The 25,030-nt window shown below is 38.8% G+C and overlaps 5 protein-coding genes across 5 annotated transcripts; 1 reads left to right on the top strand and 4 right to left on the bottom strand.

The window, feature by feature from the left end:
• Positions 1-5,090: 5,090 nt before the first annotated feature.
• LOC107227806 (39S ribosomal protein L54, mitochondrial) lies at positions 5,091-5,995 on the bottom strand. The gene is made up of 2 exons (XM_015669055.2): positions 5,835-5,995; positions 5,091-5,511 (listed from the first exon to the last, which is right to left on the bottom strand). Exons 1-2 carry the CDS (start codon positions 5,935-5,937, stop codon positions 5,207-5,209), a joined length of 408 nt encoding a protein of 135 aa, XP_015524541.1. The 5' UTR covers positions 5,938-5,995; the 3' UTR covers positions 5,091-5,206.
• Positions 5,996-6,125: 130 nt separating this feature from the next.
• On the top strand, positions 6,126-11,700 carry LOC107227807 (protein brunelleschi). Its single transcript, XM_015669056.2, has 13 exons — positions 6,126-6,431; positions 6,743-7,719; positions 7,798-8,071; positions 8,147-8,345; positions 8,437-8,648; positions 8,770-8,968; positions 9,082-9,496; positions 9,585-9,805; positions 9,879-10,239; positions 10,372-10,528; positions 10,613-10,787; positions 10,899-11,122; positions 11,199-11,700. The coding sequence occupies exons 2-13, from the start codon at positions 6,782-6,784 to the stop codon at positions 11,388-11,390; spliced, it is 3,567 nt and encodes a 1,188-aa protein (XP_015524542.1). The 5' UTR covers positions 6,126-6,431; positions 6,743-6,781; the 3' UTR covers positions 11,391-11,700.
• Positions 11,701-12,404: 704 nt separating this feature from the next.
• On the bottom strand, positions 12,405-14,744 carry LOC107227808 (ATP-dependent DNA helicase PIF1). Its single transcript, XM_015669058.2, has one exon. It carries the CDS (start codon positions 14,483-14,485, stop codon positions 12,629-12,631), a length of 1,857 nt encoding a protein of 618 aa, XP_015524544.1. The 5' UTR covers positions 14,486-14,744; the 3' UTR covers positions 12,405-12,628.
• Positions 14,745-19,826: 5,082 nt separating this feature from the next.
• LOC107217076 (eukaryotic translation elongation factor 1 epsilon-1) lies at positions 19,827-20,864 on the bottom strand. Its single transcript, XM_015654444.2, has 4 exons — positions 20,700-20,864; positions 20,370-20,576; positions 20,193-20,288; positions 19,827-20,102 (listed from the first exon to the last, which is right to left on the bottom strand). The coding sequence occupies exons 1-4, from the start codon at positions 20,784-20,786 to the stop codon at positions 19,971-19,973; spliced, it is 522 nt and encodes a 173-aa protein (XP_015509930.1). The 5' UTR covers positions 20,787-20,864; the 3' UTR covers positions 19,827-19,970.
• A 24-nt stretch (positions 20,865-20,888) lies between these two features.
• LOC107217090 (inosine-5'-monophosphate dehydrogenase) lies at positions 20,889-24,116 on the bottom strand. The gene has a single exon (XM_015654463.2). The coding sequence runs from the start codon at positions 23,891-23,893 to the stop codon at positions 22,319-22,321; it is 1,575 nt and encodes a 524-aa protein (XP_015509949.1). The 5' UTR covers positions 23,894-24,116; the 3' UTR covers positions 20,889-22,318.
• Between the last annotated feature and the right edge of the window lie 914 nt (positions 24,117-25,030).

Genomic DNA, 25,030 nt, shown 5'->3' on the forward strand with positions numbered 1-25,030 from the left:
ACTACGCAAAATTCCATTCTTTTCGATGTCAGTAACCATCTCATAAATAGCTTCAAACATCAAGTGCCCGGTTCCGCCACGGGTTCCCTTACTCGCGACAACACGTAAAACTTGAGTAAATCTAGTCCCAATTATGAAAGTAACATCTAAATGAATACCCAGTGCCATAAGTACACAGTCTGTTCTACGGATAAAAACATCTGATTGAAAAAAATCATTTAGTGTTTCGGAAAGGAACCTCCTTCGTTTCAATATTCCAAACGATGACGTCCCAATCGCTATTGACGAAATGTTCCATCATTCGAGTATTGTACTGTAAAAATTACTTTGATGCGTTGAGAAATGAAAACTTGCGGTGACACAATTTTGTATCTACATCTGCATTAAAGAGAACTTCCGGGCGATTCGAAATTAAGGCAGATCGATCCACATTTCCAAGTTATTCAACACAATTTAAAAGAAAAGAAAGGAATTTAAGCTCCATTCTCGTTCTAAAAAATTACTTGCATAACTTTTTCGCCGTAGAAAAATAGATTCAGAGCTAGGCTGCCAGGCTCCCTATGCCTCAAATATTCTGTCGCAAGATATTCAATTACAATTTTTCCACAATTTTGAGCCACGTGCCGATTAGTGTTTCCATTTTTCTCGTGTAATAGATGTTACATAATATTTGACCAACTGGATCCAGTAGGCGAATCCTTATTAGTGCTTTTTCCACACGGCATACTTCCGCCTACGTGTCAAACTTGAGTCTATCTAGTCTCAATTATGCAAATAACATTTTAATAAATTATAAGTACACAGTCTGGTCTACAGAAGAAAAACATCCAAGTGGAAAAAACCATTTCTTGCTTTGGAAATAAAGTTTTTTGTTCCGATATTTCAAACGCCTTTTATTCACGTATGGAACCGCAGAAATTAATTTATTGCATTGAAAAATCAAAATTCACCATGACACAATTTTGTACCTACATTTTAAATAACGCAGATAACGGAGAATCATAAGTCTGAATTACGAACGTCCCGAAGTTTAAGCAGATGGATCCAAAATTGTCGAAATTATTTAACACAATGTAAAATTGAGGAAAGAGTTGCAAGCACAATTTTTGACGTTCGTACATTTTGCGTTTTTATGCAATCTTCATCTGATGTAGTCCTCCAAAAGTATTACCATATCGTGCAAGTTTCATTAGCGACCAAGCTTATTTGAAGAAGTTACAAATTTCCACTCTTACCACGTAACTGCTTATGTCTGTTGCCAGAATCTTCCACCAATCATACGAGTGTGATAATTACCCACAAAAATATGTTGCTCGACCAAAAAAGTGTTTCTATTTCGAAAGATTGGTTATCCGTCTGTGAATAATTGGAGGAATATGCGACTGCCAAGTTGATGAAACATGCAATGAAAAACAAATTGATAAACAGGAGGCTGTGAAAAAAATGTCTGAATATGTTTTGATTCACAATTGCTTAGGAGTATGAAATAACCACATCAAAACACGAATTTGTTTCTCATATTGCAGCGATTGCATAGCAAGGATCACTACCTAAGTTATTGTTTATGAATGCTTCTTTGAATCGTGATTTCTTTCTAATTTTTGCAACGCTGTATTCACTTTGAAAGTGAATTTCAACTTCCTTCATAAACATCTGCATATCAATAGTATCTGGCTTTAACTTTTTCCAGTTGTATAACGAATTTTCGCAGAAAGATTTTTCTTGCTGTCGAACATGTTTTTGTCTATAATTGTTGCTTTCGTATCATTGGAAAAAAGTTTTTTCACCAGATCTCAATTACTTGATACTAACAAATACTTGTGATGTTGAAAAATTGGTAACTTCTTCAAAAGAATCCGGATACTAATGATACTTGCACGAAAACTTATTACTTTTCGGAAACTATCGTAATAAACATTGACAAATGAATGAGAAAATACGGAACTGCCGAAAATCGTGCTTGTATTTCATTGCTTTATTCCACCTTGTATTGAAGAACTTCGAATAGTCTTACATTTTGGAAAAAAATATCCGAAATCTATTCGTTCAAAAGTTGTACCATTTTTTGAAATAAATGCATTGGCAAAAGTCGTAATAACGGGATTCAGTGAAGAAAATAGTAATAATCCTCCGTGCGAACCAAAATTTATCGGAGCAAATTACGAAAATACGGGTCTTTATAAATTCACTAAAGAATAATATTCATTTTTTTCATTTCACTTGAATTTTTCGTTCCAACCCTCCTTAGCAATTTTGGTATATAATCGGTCTACAATAGATGGATTAATAAAACTATACAACTAAATTATAGTGGTACCAAATTAGCACCCATTTCCATTAATTGATTTTCATGTTCCAGCATGTGCTAAGCCTTGACGTGAATAATTCCTCTGAGAGATTCGAACGAATGTTTGACAAAAAATTGCGGAGTTTTTCAACTGAAAGATCGCATACTTTGTATAACTCCCAATTCCGCTTCATACTTTAACGGAAGCCACAAAAAAGGATGGTCGTTAAGAGATTTATTAATTACCGAAATTACCGTACAAACATTAGACTTTTGCACGCGCAGAACGAATCATTTCGTTCAGCTGACTGAACAACCAGAAGCCACGTGCTTCAAGATTTGAGAAACGTTTCCGGTTCAGTATAAGCTTCTTACTTTATTAAGCACTCTTTTTTTTCTTATTGTTGATAAATATACGATCCGGTTTCTGGGTGAACGACCACGCGTTCATTTCAACTTCAATTCCCTACATAAAAAATCCGACAGACTTCTGTCGGATTCGACACAGGTCCGACACAAAATCCGAAGTTATCCTCCAGGCGAGAGACAGGGATAGAAAATGGAAACGGATCCTATTGGGCTCTGTCGTAAATGAACTCGGTTGGCGGCTTGATGACCAAAATTTTATTTCGGAACGTGTCCGGTTTCTATTCCCGCGTCCCGATGAACCTCGCCTACATAAAAAATCCGGCAGATCTCTGTCGGATTCGACACAGATCCGCTAAAAATGTCGGATACAAGTCGGTCACAAAATCCTGTCGGATTTCTTTTGTAGGGTTAGCTGGTAATACGAAATCTTACATTAGTGTTAATCTAATTGACTGTTGTAGATGCTCAAATTCTCCGGCACAAGGTACCTTTGAATATTCTTATCATAAAATCATTTCTCTTTCAGGAATGCAATTTCTTCCATTTTTCATATTACACACGTAATGTATCATTCTAATAAGTCTGTAACAACCAGAGATTAGGCAGGGACTCACAATCGAGTTCACCAGTTTTGGCATTAGGTAATACGACAAGGCAGCTCATCTACAGCTGTGTACAGAATGCTATGATTTTCCGCTCGGTATCTGTGCAAATAAAAATTTAGATCGCACAATTTCAGGCGATATCAGGAATTCAAACTATAACTGTATGAAAATTTAACATCAACGACTCTAAACCCACAATAGCTGCATTCCTGGACTTAGCAAAAGCATTTGATACGATTAATCATCAAATACCTAATTCTTGCAAAACTTGAATTGTACGGAATTATAGGAACTGCCAATACCCTCGTTCATAGTTACTTATCTAATCGCGAGCAAATCGTCAGAACAAATGATATACCAAGTAAAGTGGGCATTGTAACAACCGGCTTCCCTCAAGGAACTATACTTGGTCCTTTATTATTTATTTTCTACATAAATGATACGTTACAAATTATTCCGAGTACTAACGTAATAGCCGATGCCGACAAAAAATCGGTGCAAATTTCTTGTTCGCGGCTAAAATTTGGATAATTTGTTGTAAAAGGCAGCGTGTAGTATAAATATGCGCTAATTCCATTCCATAATTCTACAAATTCATAAATTGATTATCGGTAACAGCAATGATTTTTGATTGACGGTAAAGCGAAACAGATACGCTTAACGCTTTATCGAGACATGTCATTTAATCTAAACATCTTCAACGTAACAAGACTGGAATTTCCGAAATTTGTATGTCATGTTTTAGGCTTTCCCACATTCAGGGTGTTGGCGAATTTTTCAATGCATCGCCCCAAATCTTTTTCAAACAATTCAAAAACAACTGTCTAATTTTTTCAAATTTTTACATCAACCCCCACCCGTGCCGACAACGGGGTGGATTTGCCCATTTAAAATACATGTACTTTGGACTCATTTTCAGCATGTATTTTATTGTAAGAGTAAAAATGCTCAAAAAAAATCTGTAACTGTGATTTTTTAGTGGTCATTCGTGCTGCTGCCTGAGAACGACTTAGCATCATCATACCATGCAATCGCGACGACTTGCATGCAGGTAACATGTATATGTACTAGTATGTACATCTTCGATATCATGTTCCCGTTACAATCGCTTACAGAATTTGTTCTTTCGTCATGGTTTCTGCAGGCGTGAAAAGATCATAACTAATAATTATTTTGAGCTTACTGAACGAGCGAAAACCGATTGCTTTAGAATTCAGGAGAGCTTCTTGGTCTAAGTACCCTTCCTACTTCATTCTAAGTAACCCAAATCGAATCCAGTGCGATAAAAATGGAATTGACACGAGTTGAAACAAATAAAAACAAATTCAAAAGAATCTCCACACGTTTTTCCAATTCGCTTTAATTCGACTTGATTCCGTTTTTGGACGTACTCAATTCTATTCAATTCGTTTTAGTTTATTGGGTTAAGCACTTCTTTCCACTGATTGTAAATAGGTGTACGATTTGTGGTTCCAGATTAATTATCACGTGTTCATTTCAACACATTGTATAATTAAACCATCAACTTAGCCAGATTTAGTACGCATACGTATGTGATGTACGTATGTCCTCCAATCTGTTTCAAAATCATTGGCATTGGTTAACAGAGTGCACAGAACGCTAGAAATAGCCGCATCTTTGAATACAGAAACAGAATTTACGATATTTTCACGAGAATCACAAAAAGTATGTGAAATCAAAAAGGTTGAGAATTTGACCGGCCTATTTCACTTACATACGTGTACTTGTACTAATGTCAATGATTCACTTTGGTACAAAATAATACTTGAAAATCGTAAAGTGGGGAGTGAGTGTTTACAAGTTTCAAGTCAGTTATGAATCTTTATTTTGACTATTACTGTACACGAACATTCACAGAGCTTAATGTAGTATCTATTTTTACATTGTATAAGAAATCGGTATAATCTAAACTACGAAGGTAGCATTAGAAGGGTTTCAACTTGGCCATCAAATTGGTCCTCCTCATGGCTGCTTTCTTCACCCGCCTCCAGTATTTTTTCGTATCTGGATCCAGCTCTTCCAGTTTAAGAGGTGGGCCTATGTGTATGTCCCAAAGCCAGTCGGGATATTCAGAATCTGGCTTAATCTCAATGTCCTGTCCTTCTTTCATTATATTACTTCCGCACACGAATTTTACCAATTTTTCAGGATCTGTTTCAACTGGAAGTACCTTCCTCTCCAACGGCTGACTTAGTTTCAGCTTTTTTTTCCCCTTTCCGAACATACCACCTGAAACAGGAAATGAAGATAGGACAAAGATGGCACTTACTTTAACTGCTTGCGCAATTAATTGACATCAAAGAAGCAGAGCTATGGTTTTCCATTATCAAGTAGATATATCGAAGTATAACAGTCGAAAGGTAGGAGAAAAGTATTCGACGTTTAAAATACGCGCTCTTGTGGGACAAACACGTGATATATTTTCACCTGTCGGTTGGCAACACGAAATGCCGTTCGTATGTAACTCATAACTTAGTCTAACCTAATCTAAACAATTCCGGAGGAACTATTTTCAATGAAAGATGTGAGAGTTGATATGCATTAATACGTACCGGCATCTGCCTTCGCGTAGCCTTTAATCTGCACGACATATTGTGACGGAACTATAATATTTTTGCCTAAACGAAGCAAACAAAGTGACGAGGAGAGACTCATGATAACACAATCGTGTCCCTCACGCGACCCTCGTGGGAGATAACCAAACTATTTGACCAATTGGACACAACCGTAGAGTACGTATTTGACACTAGAGAGTATGTGCAACAATCACTTCGTTATAGAATCCGGATTTGTGAAAATAAGATTATGTACATATATGACACAAGTCTGCCTTGACAGTTTGACTATTCCATCTGGTTCATCGACATAAATTTATTTCTCATTACTATATTTATGTGGAAATGAAAATCTGGACAGAACAACATCCTTTTGTCCGATTATACAAAATCCATTGATCACGTAAACATTGTAGAACGCTAATAAACTCTGAATTCACACCGGCTATTGACTAATATCACCCAACCTGACCTAACCTAGCTTTTATTTGTCAGCTGAGTTGAAAGCTGTCAAACGGCAATTCCCGATCCATAAATTAAGGCTCTGATCAATTGAATTTCGTTGCACGTCGTTGTACAATGATCACCGCTAAGGTAGGTAGAAACTCGGAAGTTAAAACTTCTCGCAATAAATTAGCAGCGCGGAATAATTATGAATTGACTAATTTTGACTCGTCGAATTTATGTCAATCTTGTAGATGTTCCATTCGCGTTTTCACGAGTATGAATGAAATACACTGAGTGAAAAAGAAAAGAAACACAACAAGAGTAACTTCTCTGTAATCCGTATAAGGTTATCCAAAATGTGCATGTGTACCTAGCAAAACCAAAGAAATATGATATTTGAAGATTGATGTAAGTCTTGAACATTCATGTAATAAACCATCCACTTTCTGTGTCTTCAGGTCACATTTGGTTGTTGCTTGATGGTAGCGTTGGTATAAATGCGGTCTGCAGTCAGTGTAATTCTGTCGAGTTCGGTGCCTGACAACAAGATGTCTCAGCCCGACTATGAGCAGACAGCTCACGACCACGCAGCACTGTTGTTGCTATTGAAGCCAATTGGCACTCAAACGAAGCAGAAGACAGTAACAAAAATAGGAGAGAGAATTATAAAGAGTGGAAGTAGATTTACAGTGCTTGATTCTACCGGTATAACGCGTGAAATTCTTGCCAGATTTGTAAGGGAACATCCAGTTGAAAATAACGATTGGAGTGAATTTCAAACGCACAGAAGACTCCTAGGCCTGATTACTATAGGAAAATATGACAGCCAGACAGAGCTCGATGAGCTCTGTAGACTGCATGAAACTTTGAAAGTGAAATATAGCGCGACCCTCTACGATTCCAGAGCAATTCTTTTTGGACCAGTTGAATCTGAGAATTTAAATGAACCACCGAAACCATTTACGACTCCTTCAAATTTTAAGACAAGGGCGCTGTTCTACGCAGATGAAACTTGCCCAGACCTTGAAGCTCAAATTGCTGAATGTCTAAACTCTCTCTTTTGGATCCTAGAATCTAAAAGACTTGAACGATCCAGGGAAAAAGTTGACCGTGTTCCTTTGCTACTTGCACCGTTTGAAAAGAAGGATTTCATTGGTTTGGACCTTGACTCGGGTACCATGAGAAAGAGGTGCGTCGGACGAATGACCAAACACTTGGGAGATCTTTGCCTCCAGGCCGGCTTACCTGCCGATGCTTTATACCATTACAATTCTGCTGCTAATACTCTGCAAGCTGTTAAGGATTGGCTCTGGCTCGGCGCTGCATTTGAGGGGTTGTGTGCTGCTTCTGTTCTAGTCTTATATCCAAATATGTGTCGGAGTCTTCCCTTACAGAGAAATTCGTCCTTGCAGGAAGGTAGTCCAGGGAAACAAAGGTAAATATAAGTTTTAAAAGTTGTTGAATTGAAAAGTAAGTCTGCAAGGTAATCAAGAATTCCCATTTTCATCTGCAGAAGGGAGTCTCAGGCCTTGAATACTTTGCCACCTTCTCCTAATATAGAGGCGATCAAGGCTGAGATGCCGCAAATTTTACCGCCTGAAGAAATTGCAAAAAAATATCGAGAAGCCATAGTTCACTACAGCAAACACAAAAACGCAGGGGTAATTGAGACGGAAGCAAGTTTCAAGGCGACAAGAATTTCTATAGAACAAAACTGCACTTTGCAGGCAGCTTCTTTTCTCAATAATGTTGTATTCATCAATTTGAACATTAGCGAGCATGAAAAAGTAAGCAAATTCAGTTTTCCACTCATTGCATGTTTTTGAGATAATGCTGAATACGTTGGAAATATTCTGTTCCAGATTGAACGTTTCACTACACTGTCAGAACTGTTCACTGCCTTTGGCTTCACGCGCAAAGCCTCTTTCTGTTTACGTCTAGCTGCTACGAGGCATGTTTCTCAAAATAATCCAAATCCTGATTGGCAGCAGTGTTATAATCTAATGTTGCAAGCGGCACCTGGGCTGAAGCTTAGTCTTGATCCAGTGGAAATGCCTTCTGGTGAGGTTGCGAACAACTTTTCACTAAATTGAACCACCAACAACTGGAAGTATAAACGTCTCACTATTAACTAATTCTCCGGTTTTTCAAGATGGCTTGCGGGGTTGGCCTACTTTACAAATTCAGCTCATACAAGAGCTGGTCGTTGCCGCTAAGCGAATGGGTAATCCAGCCCTCGCCACTCGGCACATGACATTCTTGCTCCAGACTATGTATGATCATATGAGCCCTACAGAACGCAAGGAATCAGCTTTACAACTTCAAGCTGTGTCGCAGCAATGTGAAGGTGCACCAGTGCCCCTTGTATGTTGTTCTTTTTCATGTACTGCCAAGTATGGTTAAGTTATAAAACAATTAGTGTTCATTATAAAAGTGATTGCATTGTTACTTACTACGATATGTCACATGTATTTTTCCTGTGCAGGTGTTAGATTCAGGGATGGTCATACCGCCAGCTAACTTAACAAACATTCCAAAAACTAAATCATTCACTTTGAAGAATCTTCAACCACATCTTCAGCCACAAAAAATAGAGAGAATCAAAGAAGATCACGGCCCCTTTTTATTTACTCCTATTAATTTCGGGTCTTTGGAAAGGAAAAATACTTTGAAAAGTAAAATGGGTGAGAATTTTATCATTGTTTTTTGAATTAATATATATCAGCAAATCGAAGTTGCAAAATTTCCAGCTTTAACTCACTAATCTATATGATAAAGCTGAAATATTCTTTCATAGACTATCTTTGGGTGGAAGGAGATATTTGCGAAGTATCTATGCAGCTCATAAACCCATTACCGTTTGAGCTTCACGTTTCGAATATGCGACTACTTACGAATGGAATAGTGTTTGAATCGATACCAGAAACAATCACCTTGGCTGCTGAGTCTGGCCCAATGGCTGTGACACTGGCAGGAACGCCCAAGGAAGTTGGTGACCTGGAAATACTCGGCTTTAGCACACATACTTTAGGCGTGAAATCCAATTGCAGATTAAGACACATGGAGAGAATGCCTCATCCACAATATTCTGTTGAAGTTGTGCCTGCCCTGCCGAAAATCGACGTCTCTACAAGCTTGCCGCAGACGGCTAGTTTCAGCTCTGGTGAAAACATAGTTACTAGTGCAAGCATCTCGCTCTATGGTGGTGAAAGGTAAGCAAAATTCCAAGGCATAATATAATTTACAAAAATCAGATCGCAACCCGACACAAGATATAATAATGCGAGAATTTTATTTCAGCGCAGAATTTACAGTCACTTTGACAAACGTAGGTGTGATTCCTATCGAGATGATAGAAGTATCTGTGCAATCTGCTCTCGACACGTTAACAGAGGGTAAAATCTTCAAATGGAGTGAAGAAAATTTAAAAACACAGCTGCCGCTTCTCCCTGGGACCAGTGCCAGTTTCACTATTTATTTGTATGCCGTTGCTGACTTTATATCACCTGTATCTCGAAATGGTGAGTCGTTTTTGAAACAACTTGGATACATGTATTTTCGTAATTTAATATATTCGTTGTATTCGGATTTTAGATATGAGCAGTGGCGCTTATTTGAGTCAGCCGAGTAGCTTGATGTCGCAATCTGGTCCAAGTTCTTTACCTTCCAGATTGAGCTCACCTTCTCATCACACGAAAAGGCAGTCGGAACTAACTTCTTCTTTTCGATCTGGCCTCAGCTCTCATTCTGGACATTCATCACTGGCCAGCACACGTTTATCCAAACTAGCCGTACCACTCCATGCTTCCAATATAATCGAAGGTCAGTTGAAAATCAAATATTCAGGGGGAGGCGGACTGACTGCTGGATACTGTCGGATATCTTCAGTCTATGTTACCATTGAAATGCTACCCAGTGTGCAGATTACTAGTTGGGATGTACTTCCTGCTGAAACGTGAGTCTCTTATACATTGGCTTATAATTAACTTCCTTGACTACATTCATTGTTTTAGAAACAACTCTCCGAGTATATATATATGTAAAATTCAGCATGACTAACAAATAAGGAAACTTTGATTCATTCTAGGCCCACACAATTCTATCTTGTGTTAGATGTAACAAACATGACAAACCATGAAATGGAATTACATTATACCCAGAGTAAATGTATCTATATGGAAGGACGAGAACCTTGTCGTATTCCAGTTCCTGTAAATCGATGCCCATTGAATAAGCTGTCTTCGGTAATTTATGATATTTCCAAATGATTCAATTATTTTTCAAAACAAACGAAACATCTATTGATCTTTTTCTCTTTTTTGTAACAGCAAAAGGAAATCAGTGATGCGGAGCTCGAAAAAGTCTGTTCAGAACATATAGCTTCTCTGGTTGACTTGAAGTGGCAATTACTGGGTACAGAAACAACAGGCAAAGCAACGCTTGCAGGCATTACACTGACTCAAGATATGTTAGATCTTGTTAGAATGAGTCCGTTACAATGGGGTATGCAAAAGAAGCAGAGAGTAAACTTTAGAAAAATAGAACCTTGCATTATATATAAAAATAGTTTTAGCTCTACTGAAAATAACCAGAACTTGTATCATTATCTTGCAGAAATAACCATTAATGATTCAGCCGTCAAAGCTCAAGAGGAGTTAACGTGTGGTTTAGGCGAATGCATCAGTGTAGGAATTGGCGTGTGCAATGCTCTCGAAAGACCGCTCAGAGATTTAATACTCTCAATTAATTTCTATCAAGACCATCACAATGGCGTAAACAATTATAGATTGGATACCAGATTGTCGACAGCTGGGGCTAATAAAGTAATGTTACCAATGGTATGTATCATTTAAGATCTTTATGTAAGTTTTCCTCACTGAAAAATCTCCAGAAATACTAAATACGTTTTTACAGCTCGAGGAACATGGCCGAGCTCATCACGAATGTCGAGTAGTATTTTTCACAGCAGGCCAGTACAAAGTAGACATTCAATGCAGTAGCAGCGAGTCAACTCCTAGCACACCGACATTGTGTTCCGAACTTATGCATGCTGGTCATACGTGGCGGTACATACCGCCTATTGAAATAACTGTCGACGGTTGCTGATCTCGAAAGAAAAATCATTCACTACGAGTGGGAGACATCTTGCGATAATAACTATTTGTATTACAGAACTCATACACTGAAACTCAAATTGATGTAACCGTATATAGTTAGACACAGAAAAAAAGTATACAACGGACTGAATGAGAATTATAAGTTTGTGTCCATGACAAAAGAGTGTAAAAAGACAGAGATTGTACTCAAATGCTTTATTGAAGTAAAAAGAATATGGTATAAAATATTGTTATTAATATACAGTCTATGAATATTGTGATACTTTGAAGAATGTAATAAAATAGCTGAACATCATCCACAACTGCCTTAATTAACCATGTTGAAGTTAGTACCGTTATCGTATTAATTATCGTTAGTTATTGGCATGGGTCAAAATTAACAACATAAATTTTAATAGGTATTGTCATGGTGCCTTATTGATTTACTGCAATTAATATAGCAACTACGTTTATTATTATTGATTTTATATGATTTTATGATTTGTAAATTAGGTACAGATATGAGTATGGTAGAGACATGTTCTTGTTCCCATCAGTAACTTGTCTTAAAACGGCAAAGTTCAATTTGCTCAAGAAGTTCTAGATAGATCGAATCTTGGATTTCAAAAGAACAGTATCTGTAATTCAATTTCAGTCCTCCATGTTATCTTAATAGTGTTATCATTTGGTAACTAGTTCTCAGAATCTTTGTGCACACAACCCAAAGTGATAGTAACATAGATGATTCTTCCTAATTTTCAAATATCATCATTCATTATAAATATAGAATTAAAAAATCAACATAACTTAAATCGAATGTGTGTTTGCTATTGAACGAAACACATAACTATGAAATAATACTGAAATAAATCAGAACAATCGATCAGTAGTGAGTCTTATTGCACTTGCTTTAAATGTTTCGATTACTATTGGGATCCAAAATATGGGCATAGAAATAAAGCGTAATAAAAAGTAACCAACTGATCATTTTATAAACAAATAGACAAATGCTAAGTCATGAAAAAGTAAGTAATGTACTGTTAAGTAGTAGTGTCTGAAATACTGGATCCCTTTTCAGATCAATTGCAATACACAAGACATCCCGTGCACCTCTGTAACGTTTTTCTTGATTATAAAAATATTCTACTCCCTTAATATTAAGTCTTGGAATTTCTTATCACGGAATAAAATTGGATAAAGGAAATGTAGTTGTACCACAGTCAAACCATTCTTGCCTTAAACTAAATATTACACTTTGCGTGGCTTTTTCCCGAGAGGAATCATTTCCATATCTCTTAAATGTCTTCTAAACTTTTTGTAAAATTCAAGTACAACTGGATTAGCCCATACTTGCTTAGCACTAAAATCCAAAACTCTTAAAGCCTGTAGGTTTTGGGCCCTAGACAGCGCTACATAGGCTTGCCCGGCATCGAAAACTCGTCCAAGGCTCATTTCAACACAGTCTAAAGTAAGCCCTTGACTTTTATGGATTGAAAATGCCCAGGCAAGTTTCAGTGGAATTTGTTTCCTAGTAATAACTAATCCAGCAGCAGTTTTTATCGTCCATTTATCTAATTTTGCTCTGTACTCTTTGCCACATCGAAAACGAACTACCGGGGCATCTTCTGCAAACTTGATTACTACGCCTCTAGCTCCATTTACTAAACCATCAGCAATGTTGATGTTTTTCAAGAGCATAACTTGGGCCCCGACTTTCAAGTCTAATTTACTTGCAACTGGTAGCTGCTGATCCAGAGTTTTGGTCATATATGTATCGGAGTCCTCAGCTAAGAATGTCCTGCATTCTCCATGTAGCTGTTCCAGTTTAGACTCGTTAATCAGATTGGCGTCATTGATATGTGTGCATAGCCTGGTAGCCAGAATTCCATCTTTCTCAATCTGTTGACTAGAAGTTGCTACAAGGATTTTGGCGATTTCATCAGTGACTCTTCCTATCCTGACGTTATTCAAAATATTAATAAAAGTCGGGTCGGTTTGTCTGTGAACTTTTTGGAGTTCAAAAGTATGTTTAACACACTCTCTCCAAGACTTGCTTTGGAAGCAGAACTTCACCTTATCTGTAAGTTTAGCAACCGGAGGAAGCTGCAGGAAATCTCCGCAAAGAACAAGCTGTATACCCCCGAATGGTTTATCATTCTTTCTTATCCTTCGGGCCACAGCTTCGATTTTGTCAAAATAATCTCCATCGACCATAGATATCTCATCAATAACGAGGTGCTTGGTTTTCCGCCAAATCTGTGCTGCAGTCGGCCTTGATGCTAACTCATAGCACTTTTCGAGAGATGCAGAACCGATACCAATACTAGCGAATTGATGCAGCGTTATTCCCCCAATGTGGCAAGCAGCTACACCTGTACTAGCTGTGGCGACAGTAACGTCAGGTGGCAAGGCAGCGATAATTCTTTTGAGCAGAAAAGATTTCCCGGTACCTGCCGAGCCAGTAAAAAATAAACTTTGCCCAGCAATAGCAGCGTTCAAGACAGCGGTTTGCTCCTCAGTAAGATTGGAAACGGTTGGATTATTATAGAGTTTCTTAGCCAATGGAATTTTCGGCTTGCTGTGATCAATAATTTTTCGTTTCCTCACATTGGAAGGTGATGGGGTAGTAAATGTGGCCCGGGAAACTCCAATTGCTTTTTCCTTGGCTTTGTTTACCTCAGCTGATGTAGCTGGACTTATTTCTTGGACCGCTTGCAGGGGCTTGTTGGACAGGAGCTGGTCACGAAGTGGATTTTGAGATGGATTCTTACCCGGTTGACCAGTCATTTTGACGAATATCATTTTAAGGAATGATATCAGCTGTGCTGGCGGAGCATTGGACATGAACAGGGTGCAATTCTGCTCTAAAAATTTAATTGACGCCTTGCCTTCGGTTATAAACTTTTTGAACACAGTAAAGCCTGTGAGCGGGAATACTACTCGGCCATTACGCTTGTCCGGTTGGATTTCCATGAGCATTTGTCGTGTACCGTTGCGAATTATACGCAGGGTCGCCGAACTGTGGGACACTTTGTTTGACAAGGATCCTTGATTGTTGAGGTATTGTAAAACCACGGCACATTTCAAGAAATTTGTAGAATCCATTGTTTCACCACCGTTAAAACATGAGAGTGATCCACGGAGGAGTGACCCATGGAGGAGTGACCACGACCATGGTGTAAGAAAACAAGGTGTGCTCTAAACGGAGATGCGCAGTAGTAAAGTCACGTGATAGCCCCCACATGACGTCACGACGAAAATTCCGAATTTGTATTCTGACGTAAACAGTACAACATAACCTCTGTTATTGTTTTCAAAAGTGACACAAAACTTCAATATTTTATTACGAAATGCCATCTTGTTATGTAAAAAATTGCCGTAATAGAACAAGTGGAAAAAAAGCAGCAGAGAATATTAAATATTTTCGTTTCCCAAAAAGTGATGATTTAAAAAAAAAATGGGCAACAGCCTGTGGGATGACGTCCGACGAAAATACCAATTACAGCTTAGGTAAAACCATTCATTTTCATGAATATTGATCATGATAGGTATTAACTGCAAAATAATATTTTCTGGTAGTGACAATTCATCAAAATTTAATTTCTTACGATGATTTATCTGTATTTCGATGTACACTGAATGAGAATAATCAGTTCTCATACTGACTATATGCTTTATACAGCAAGGGTTTGCTCTGCACACTTTGATGCTGCCTGATTCGAAAAACCATTGCAACACATCCTTCTCAATTATTCACTCAAAAATGGACGAAAGTTGAAGGAGGATTCTGCGCCGACACTTAATCTACCATCACCCTCAAATCAAACATCAATTTCACTGTAAGTTTACAGAGTTCAACAAAAATTGTAAAGATTTTTAAATGCGATTACATGGAAGTGAGGCATTTTCTTATATGATAAATATAAAACTGGCTTTGTAGGGTACATCAGGATACCAATCGAAGTCAAGATTTGCATAATCTAGTTCCCGGGGGTCCATCGACGTGTGTTATATCTGTTCCAAACCCAGCGACAGATGATGTATTCGAAAAGTTGAGACAATTTGGAGAAAAAAAAACACTGACCCAGGAAAACAAAATTTTCAAAAGAACAGTACTTGAACATCAACGAGATTTAAAACGAATGAAAAAAGAAATAAAATGGGAGACCAAGAAACAGACAAACGATGTCCTTGGTCGCGTTTTTACTCCTGGGCAAGTACAACTGTTATTGAATCCTCACAAGAAAAGGACTACGTGGTCTTGTGAGGATTTAACATCAGCGATAGCCCTTCGAAGTGTTAGTACGAAGACTTACCTTTTTTTTGACCAAAAAATCTTTCCTCTCTGAATTGATTTGTATAACCCTTTCCTGACCGATTGGACCGCCAGGAACTCAGAAAACGCAGCAAAAAGTGCGTAGGACCGTCAGCAGAGAAATTACGATAAAAAAAGCACCAGAAAAAAAATGTCCAAAACACAGGTTCTCCTTTTTGGCTGTAACTTTTGATCCGTTGCTGGCAGCGTATTGGGGCTAGGCCCAATCGATTCCTTTCGCAAAATTACGTCGGAATAGTGCCACAAAGAATTTATTCCAGCACTTTTCAAAATCGCCAAAATTTTCGCCAAAAATACAAAGGGGTTAACCTTCCTTTTTTTTTGACCAAAAAATCTTCCGTCTCAGAATTGATTTGTATGACCCTTTCCCGACCAATTGGACCCCCAGGAACTCAGAAAACGCAGCGAAAAGAGCGTGGGACCAACGGCAGAGGAATGACAACGATAAGATCTTCAGCTGAAAAATGTCAAAAACACAGGTTCTCCTTTTTGGCTGTAACTTTTGATCCGTTGCTGGCAGCGTATTGGGACTATGACCAATCAATTCCTTTCGCGAAATTACGTCGAAATAGTGCCACAAAGAATTTATTCCAGCACTTCTCAAAATCGCCAAAATTTTGGCGAAAAATACGAAGGGGTTAACCTTCCTTTTTTTTCTGACCAAAAAATCTTTCGTCTCGGAATTGATTTGTATAACCCTTTCCGGACCAATTGGACCCTCAGGAACTCAGAAGACGCAGCAAAAAGTACGTGGGATCATCTACAGCGAAGTTACGATGAAAAAAGCACCACAAAAAAAAAGTCCAAAACACAGGTTCTCCTTTTTGGCAGTAACTTTTGATCCGTTGCTCGCAGCGTAATGAGACTGCGTCCAATCGATTCCTTGCGCGAAATTACATCGGAATAGTACCACAAAGAATTTATTCCAGCACTTTTCAAAATCGCCAACATTTTGGCGAAAAATACGAAGGGGTTAACCTTCCTTTTTTTTCTGACCAAAAAATCTTTCGTCTCGGAATTGATTTGTATAACCCTTTTTCGACCAATTGGACCCCCAGGAACTCAGAAAATGCAGCGAAAAGTACGTGGGATCGTCTGCAGAGAAGTTACGATGAAAAAAGCACCACAAAAAAAAGGCCGAAACACAGGTTCTTCTTTTTGGCTGTAAGTTTTGATCCGTTGCTGGCAGCGTATTGAGACTGCGTCCAATCGATTCCTTGCGCGAAATTACGTCGGAATAGTGCCACAAAGAATTTATTCCAGCACTTTTCAAAATCGCCAAAATTTTCGCCAAAAACACAAAGGGGTTAACCTTCCTTTTTTTTGACCAAAAAATCTTTCGTCTCGGAATTGATTTGTACGACCCTCTCCCGACCAATTCGACCCCCGGGAACTCAGAAAACGTAGCGAAAAGAGCGTGGGACCAACGGCAGAGGAATGACAACGATAAGATCTCCAGCTGAAAAATGTCAAAAACACAGGTTCTGGTTTTTTGGCAGTAACTTTTGATCCGTTGCTCGCAGCGTATTGAGACTGCGTCCAATCGATTCCTTGCGCGAAATTACGTCCGAATAGTGCCACAAAGAATTCATTCCAGCACTTTTCAAAATTGCCAAAATTTTCGCCAAAAATACAAAGGGGTTAACCTTCCTTTTTTTTTGACCAAAAAATCTTTCGTCTCGGAATTGATTTGTATGACCCTTTCCCGACCAATTCGACCCCCAGGAACTCAGAAAACGCAGCGAAAAGAGCGTGGGACCAACGGCAGAGGAATGACAACGATAAGATCTCCAGCTGAAAAATGTCAAAAACACAGGTTCTGGTTTTTTGGCAGTAACTTTTGATCCGTTGCTTGCAGCGTATTGGGACTACGCCTAATCGATTCCTTTCGCAAAATTACGTCGGAATAGTGCCACAAAGACTTTATTCCAGCACTTTTCAAAATCGCCAAAATTTTCGCCAAAAATACAAAACCTTCCTTTTTTTTTGACCCAAAAATCTTTCGTATCGGAATTGGTTGGTATGACCCTTTCCCGACCAATTGGACCCCCAGGAACTCAGAAAACGCAGCGAAAAGAGCGTACGTGGGACCAACGGCAGAGGAATGACAACGATAAGATCTCCAGCTGAAAAATGTCAAAAACACAGGTTCTGGTTTTTTGGCAGTAACTTTTGATCCGTTGCTAGCAGCGTATTGAGACTGCGTCTAATCGATTCCTTGCGCGAAATTACGTCCGAATAGTGCCATAAAGAATCCATTCCAGCACTTTTCAAAATTGCCAAAATTTGTGGCAAAAATACAAAGGGGTTAACCTTTCTTTTTTTTTGACCAAAAAATCTTTCGTCTCAGAATTGATTTGTATGACCCTTTCCCGACCAATTCGACCCCCAGGAACTCAGAAAACGCAGCGAAAAGAGCGTGGGACCAACGGCAGAGGAATGACAACGATAAGATCTCCAGCTGAAAAATGTGAAAAACACAGGTTCTCCTTTTTGGCTGTAACTTTTGATCCGTTGCTTGCAGCGTATTGGGACTACGCCTAATCGATTCCTTTCGCAAAATTACGTCGGAATAGTGCCACAAAGAATTTATTCCAGCACTTTTCAAAATCGCCAAAATTTTCGCCAAAAATACAAAGGGGTTAACCTTCCTTTTTTTTTTACCAAAAAATCTTTCGTTTCGGAATTGATTTGTATGACCCTTTCCCCACCAATCGGACCCCCAGGAACTCATAAAATGCAGCGAAAAGAGCGTGGGACCAACGGCAGAGGAATGACAACGATAAGATCTCCAGCTGAAAAATGTCAAAAACACAGGTTCTGGTTTTTTGGCAGTAACTTTTGATCCGTTGCTTGCAGCGTATTGGGACTACGCCTAATCGATTCCTTTCGCAAAATTACGTCGGAATAGTGCCACAAAGACTTTATTCCAGCACTTTTCAAAATCGCCAAAATTTTCGCCAAAAATACAAAACCTTCCTTTTTTTTTGACCCAAAAATCTTTCGTATCGGAATTGGTTGGTATGACCCTTTCCCGACCAATTGGACCCCCAGGAACTCAGAAAACGCAGCGAAAAGAGCGTACGTGGGACCAACGGCAGAGGAATGACAACGATAAGATCTCCAGCTGAAAAATGTCAAAAACACAGGTTCTGGTTTTTTGGCAGTAACTTTTGATCCGTTGCTAGCAGCGTATTGAGACTGCGTCTAATCGATTCCTTGCGCGAAATTACGTCCGAATAGTGCCATAAAGAATCCATTCCAGCACTTTTCAAAATTGCCAAAATTTGTGGCAAAAATACAAAGGGGTTAACCTTTCTTTTTTTTTGACCAAAAAATCTTTCGTCTCAGAATTGATTTGTATGACCCTTTCCCGACCAATTCGACCCCCAGGAACTCAGAAAACGCAGCGAAAAGAGCGTGGGACCAACGGCAGAGGAATGACAACGATAAGATCTCCAGCTGAAAAATGTGAAAAACACAGGTTCTCCTTTTTGGCTGTAACTTTTGATCCGTTGCTTGCAGCGTATTGGGACTACGCCTAATCGATTCCTTTCGCAAAATTACGTCGGAATAGTGCCACAAAGAATTTATTCCAGCACTTTTCAAAATCGCCAAAATTTTCGCCAAAAATACAAAGGGGTTAACCTTCCTTTTTTTTTTACCAAAAAATCTTTCGTTTCGGAATTGATTTGTATGACCCTTTCCCCACCAATCGGACCCCCAGGAACTCATAAAATGCAGCGAAAAGAGCGTGGGACCAACGGCAGAGAAATTGCGATGAAAAAAGCACCAGCAAAAAAATATCCAAAACACAGGTTCTCCTTTTTGGCTGTCACTTTTGATCCGTTGATCGCAGCGTATTGGGACCGCTCCCAATCGATTTTTCTTTCATAACCACGTCAATACATAGCATCAACGAATTAATTCAACTGTTTTTCAAAATCGGCTTTTAGAGCCAAAAAGTTTGGTTCCTCAGATCCAATTGGTGCACCGTTTCCAGAGTAATTGGACCCTCAGGAAGCCAAAAAGGGCATCTGGAACATCGGAGATTCAACCATTGAGGAGACACACAGAAATTGGGTTTTCTTCCAGCTTTTTCAAACCTAATTTCTAAACTCAATTATCTTTAATTTTTGTCCGTTAAGCCCTTCATTTACAAGTCATTCAAGTCACGCGTCGTATCAGATTATATTAAAACTGTACCTGTTGTCATACATACATCACATAGAGAAAATGTTTCCTATGTATTATTCATAAGTATAAATTGAGCAAATCAAAGTTTACTAATTGCAGTTTCTGCCGAATTTCATCGTCCTGCTGGATGTTGTCAAACCATCTTGAGATGTTGACGTACTGAGCTTTTTCTTGTTGACTTAAATCTTTCTGAAAAAAAAGATGTGTTTTGAGTTAGCTCATTCGTCAATGCTGAGCAGAAATCGCATCATGAAAATTGTCGAATGTAACTATTCTTACCACTATCCCATGCAGAAGATGATATGACACAACATCTGCTAGTGTCATCTCGGTACCAGTGATGTAGGGGCTACTTTTCAAAGCATCATTCAGATCCTGTCAAATGTAATATGGTCAATCTACCATTTCTCTTTCAATAACGTGGAAAACCTTGAAATCAATTATGAATATTCTTACTCTCAAAATTCTCTTTGAATTTAACGCATTGTCTGCATAGTTGATACGTAATACTGCATATTCCAACCATTGTCGTGTCAAAGCCTGTTTTTCTGTATCGCTTCCAAGGTGTCTAGCAGGAGAAGTGGAATTCATAATCAGTGCTTGAACTATTGCGCTGAAGCCCTCAACGCATTGATTCGGGAGAATGTCGTCCGACGCTAATATCTATATGGCAAAAAATTATGGATGCATCTGGACTTGGAAGACTGTCAGCAGAAGCATGGGATCGGTATAACCTAAAAATATTTCGGATTCATAACGCACGAAGGCCAAGTTCTCTGTACTTACATTATTTTCCGACATATAAAGATTTCCAGGTGGTATTCGCAAATATTGTGAAACACGTTGCACACATTCTACACTACACAATACCATCGTTGTTGCAATTTGCACAGGTTGCAGGTGACGTTTACGAGCTTTTCAAACTGCTAGTCTACGCCTGTACGTATGGCAACTTGACTTACCGATCTATGCGCATGGCTTCATTGGAATATAATCCGCCAGTATGTGGATAACTCATTTCACAGTTCCAAGCTCCTTTACAGCCGGTGTAGGTATGCATCAATGCCTTGTAAATGCACGAATAATAACTTTGAATGCTTACACTTTGGCACTGCTCTTGCACGTGAAAACATTTACCTGCAGGTGTGCGTAATATAGAGACGGGTAAGATAAATTCGGGACATCTCGTCATCTTGCAATTGTATTTAATTGAGGTATTATAATAATATCTTGGTATAAAATATATTTGTTGATAAAATATCTGGTGTAAATAACGTGGTTTCGGAATATTTTCGAATTAAAATTACTTACAACAAAATGATGAAATTCATTAGTACGGATACGAATATCGATCCGTATGCAGTTTGTTTACTCGAACTAAATTTCTTTAATGTAATCGACATACAAATAATTGGTCAAGTTTACTGAATATTATGATAATCCACCTCAGATTATTATGTATGGTCTCAGGATTGTGTCAATTTGAGACTTTAAGTACAGTTTTTAGCAATCCTGTGGGCGATTACATGCTCGACCTAATGTACTTATAATTATACCGAATATATAAACTAGAAATATATGTATATCTATGTATATGTATGTAATACACACAAAATATTTTTATGAATTTATAAAGACCTATGAAATATTTATATTAATTGAACTGGTTACAAAACTGGAGACGCCAATTGATTTGGCAAGGTTGTTTGAAATACGTCATGAGCAAAATATGTACATATATGTTCTGATAAAACAGAAATTTTTCAGTACTATTATAAATAAACAACCAAAACTTTTACATTGTGACATTATAAAGGACGTTCAGAATAAATCTAATTTGAAATTAAATTTCACTAACTTGTAATTCAGTTTGGAATACCATTAGGAAAAATACGATGAGCTGAACTTTCATTTCTACAATATAAAAGTACTTAGATTCTTGCAGCAATCTGTAAGATCAGAAATTGAGAAGGAAAAAGACAAAATTAAATAAAAAACTATGAGTAAATCTATCGCTATAAATTAGTTGTTTTTTGATGCTTAACTATAAATTACGATAAAAATAAAAAACGATAAATTTGATGCTTTACTAATATTATGCAAACACAAGTTTATCATTCACTATACTATAAATTAGGGTGAAGTTGGAGTAACATTATTGCACCGATGCATTCGTAGAAAAAATCATTACTTAGTAACTTAAGAGTTGAGTGAAATTTTATAAACCCTCATACATCATGAACAAACTTATGTACTGCATATTCAACTCCTTGAAAGTTATTCTGAAGATATAAAATAGTGATTTTTATCTCAATTTTTCATTATAATGTTACTAACTTCAGCCTCAAAAATTAAGGTCTTTCAATTAAACCTGCAAGTAATCATCTAGGAATTGATGGAAATATTTAGTATAATCTTTTTTCATATGAAAATAATCCATGCACGTTACCCTCTAACTGCGCTGACTGTGATCGCCTTTCAAATTTGAGCTCTCCGCTGTACATCATGGATCGTAACGCTGATATGGATTTGGCTCCAATATCTTGACAACCATGCTTAATTCCGCATTGGAGGTATGGCAGAAATTTGAGAACTGTGCCCTTGTCAACTATCGATCCACTAACCCCTTGCGCTACCTTCAGTTTGTCCATCTCGTTATGAAAGTATCTATCCATCGCTGAGCCCCTTGCATCTTCCCTGTTCATAGCGTCCAACGATCCCATCCCTCTGTACTTCTTCAAGCGCACTCCATCACTGAAGAAATACTCTCCTGGAGCTTCTGATGTCCCAGCCAGCAGCGATCCCATCATCACTGTACTTGCGCCTAAGCTCAGCCCCTTGATTATATGGCCAATAGACTGTATACCACCATCTGCGATCACAGGGACTCCAAACTTCCTGGCATACTCAGAGACGTTGTATACTGCTGTGGCTTGTGCCCTACCAACAGCTGTCACCTCCTGAGTTATGCAGATCGATCCTGACCCCATCCCAACTCTAAGACCGTCAGCTCCTGCTCGTATGAGGTTTCTGGCTTGCATACTTGTAACAACATTACCTGCGATGACTTGCAGCTCTGGATACTTTGATTTGATGTACCTAATCATGTCAATTTGGTACTTGGAGTTTCCTTGTGACGAATCCAGCACAACTACGTCGACTTTGGAAGCTGCCAGCAGTTGCAGCCTCTGCTTATCTCCCTCACGAGTTCCAATCGCTGCGCCAACCAGAAGCTGTTTGTTCTCATCCTTGCTGGCGTTTGGGTAGCTCCGATTCTTCTTCAGATCAGTTCTTGCCATCAGGGCTACAAGTTCACCATTCTCATTAATTATTGGGAGTTTGCCTTTTTTTGACTTTTCAAGGATAGAATTAGCCTCCTGCAAAGTGACTCCAGAAGTTCCAGTTATCAGATTGTTCAGTTTGGTCATTACATTTTCTAGTTTTTGGTTCTGTTGGCTGGGTATGTCTTCGAGAAAGTCAATGTCCCTCGATGTTACAATCCCCACAAGCTTTCCACCAAGCCTGCCGTTTTCTGTTATTGGAACCCCGCAAAACCCATGTTTGGATTTCACTTTCAGAACGTCACCGACCGTGTGGTTTGGGGAGAGAACGACCGGGTCCCTGATAAATCCGTGCTTGTATTTCTTCACCTTGTGAACCTCGTTTGCCTGATACTCCGGAGTACAATTATGGTGGATTATACCAATTCCTCCTGAAAGGGCCATTGCTATCGCCATATCGGACTCTGTGACTGTGTCCATTGGGGAAGAGACGAGTGGTGCTTTGAGGGTGATTTTTCTAGTCAATGGTGACGAGAGGTCTACCTCGTCAGCAGTGAAGTCGATGTACCCAGGGAGGATGATGAAGTCGTTATACGTCAAGCCGTCCCCACCTGAGAGAAGCTGCGCTGCTGAGAGGCCGTCTTCTCGGATGGGGAACTTCTCGTCCTGACCAGCATCGTCGATCACGTAGTCTGCCATATTACCGTGCTCCTTCTCGGTTCAACGGGACGGCCAAAGATTCTGTGATATCAGTTATGGCTACTTTAATTTGTTGCACACTACCTGCCTCCGCTGCGTGGCTTCTCTTTACGGATCCGTGTGAACCTGAAGTCTCCCGGTCGGATCAGAAACGTGCCGCCACTAGCTTCGTCAAGCTTCGCCGACGAAATGACCGATATCAACGTGCTCGCCGGGCCTACGTAGACCGCATACTTATATAGATAATTCTTGCGAAGGCGCAGAGCGACCTGAGCTCAACCAATGGTTCGTCACAATCAGTCCCCACTCCTTAATACTAAAGCATTTCATTCGTCAACGCTCCTCCGGCTAATTATGCTTTGCTTGCGATACGGACGTCATCTCGTGGCAGAAATCGAAATTGTTCGAAAACATACCGCGAAACAAACTTCTGTCAACGCAAACGTCCTCTCATACGTTGACTCAATCTCGTATACATAATTATCAATTATGATCACGTATATGATTACATATGTGATGTTCGTAAACCAGTCATTCACCGAATTATAATTATGTCAATACACGTCTTTAAACGACGTGATAATTAAGACAAAATAAGAGCTGGTGGTTGTACATGATTTCTCGATATAATTATTTTCTTTGTCCAATTGATAGGGGGGGGGGGGATTGATATTTTAACAAGGGAGTCATCCAGGCTCAAACATGATAATAATGGATTTTGATGGGACTCAGTACCACAGTTTCTGCACTAAGGCTTGGTTTCTACATTGACTTGGGTTTCAGCGAACGTGAAACTCTACCGTCAATTTTCTCGGAAACCAAGTCTGGTTTCCCATAAACCTGGTACTTGGAGCAAATACCTCTACAACATACCTGAATCCCAGTCAAATCCATTATTCGTATGTTTGAGTCTCCTTTAAATCCAGAATTTCGAACAGTTTTTGCATTAGCTTCAGCCGCCACCTTGAATTCATGGAGGCATTTTTTTGTGTCAAATAATTCATCTGGTTTCAACATTTACTAAAAATGGTCAAAAGTAAACTAATAAGAAATTTAATTCTTTACGGAATGTAGAGCAGAGTACAATATTGAAAATCAATGCATACGATAGATTAAAAAAACAGAAAAGAAAACCAC

This window comes from Neodiprion lecontei, chromosome 1 (genome assembly GCF_021901455.1).
Source record: "Neodiprion lecontei isolate iyNeoLeco1 chromosome 1, iyNeoLeco1.1, whole genome shotgun sequence".
NCBI classification, from domain to species: domain Eukaryota; kingdom Metazoa; phylum Arthropoda; class Insecta; order Hymenoptera; family Diprionidae; genus Neodiprion; species Neodiprion lecontei.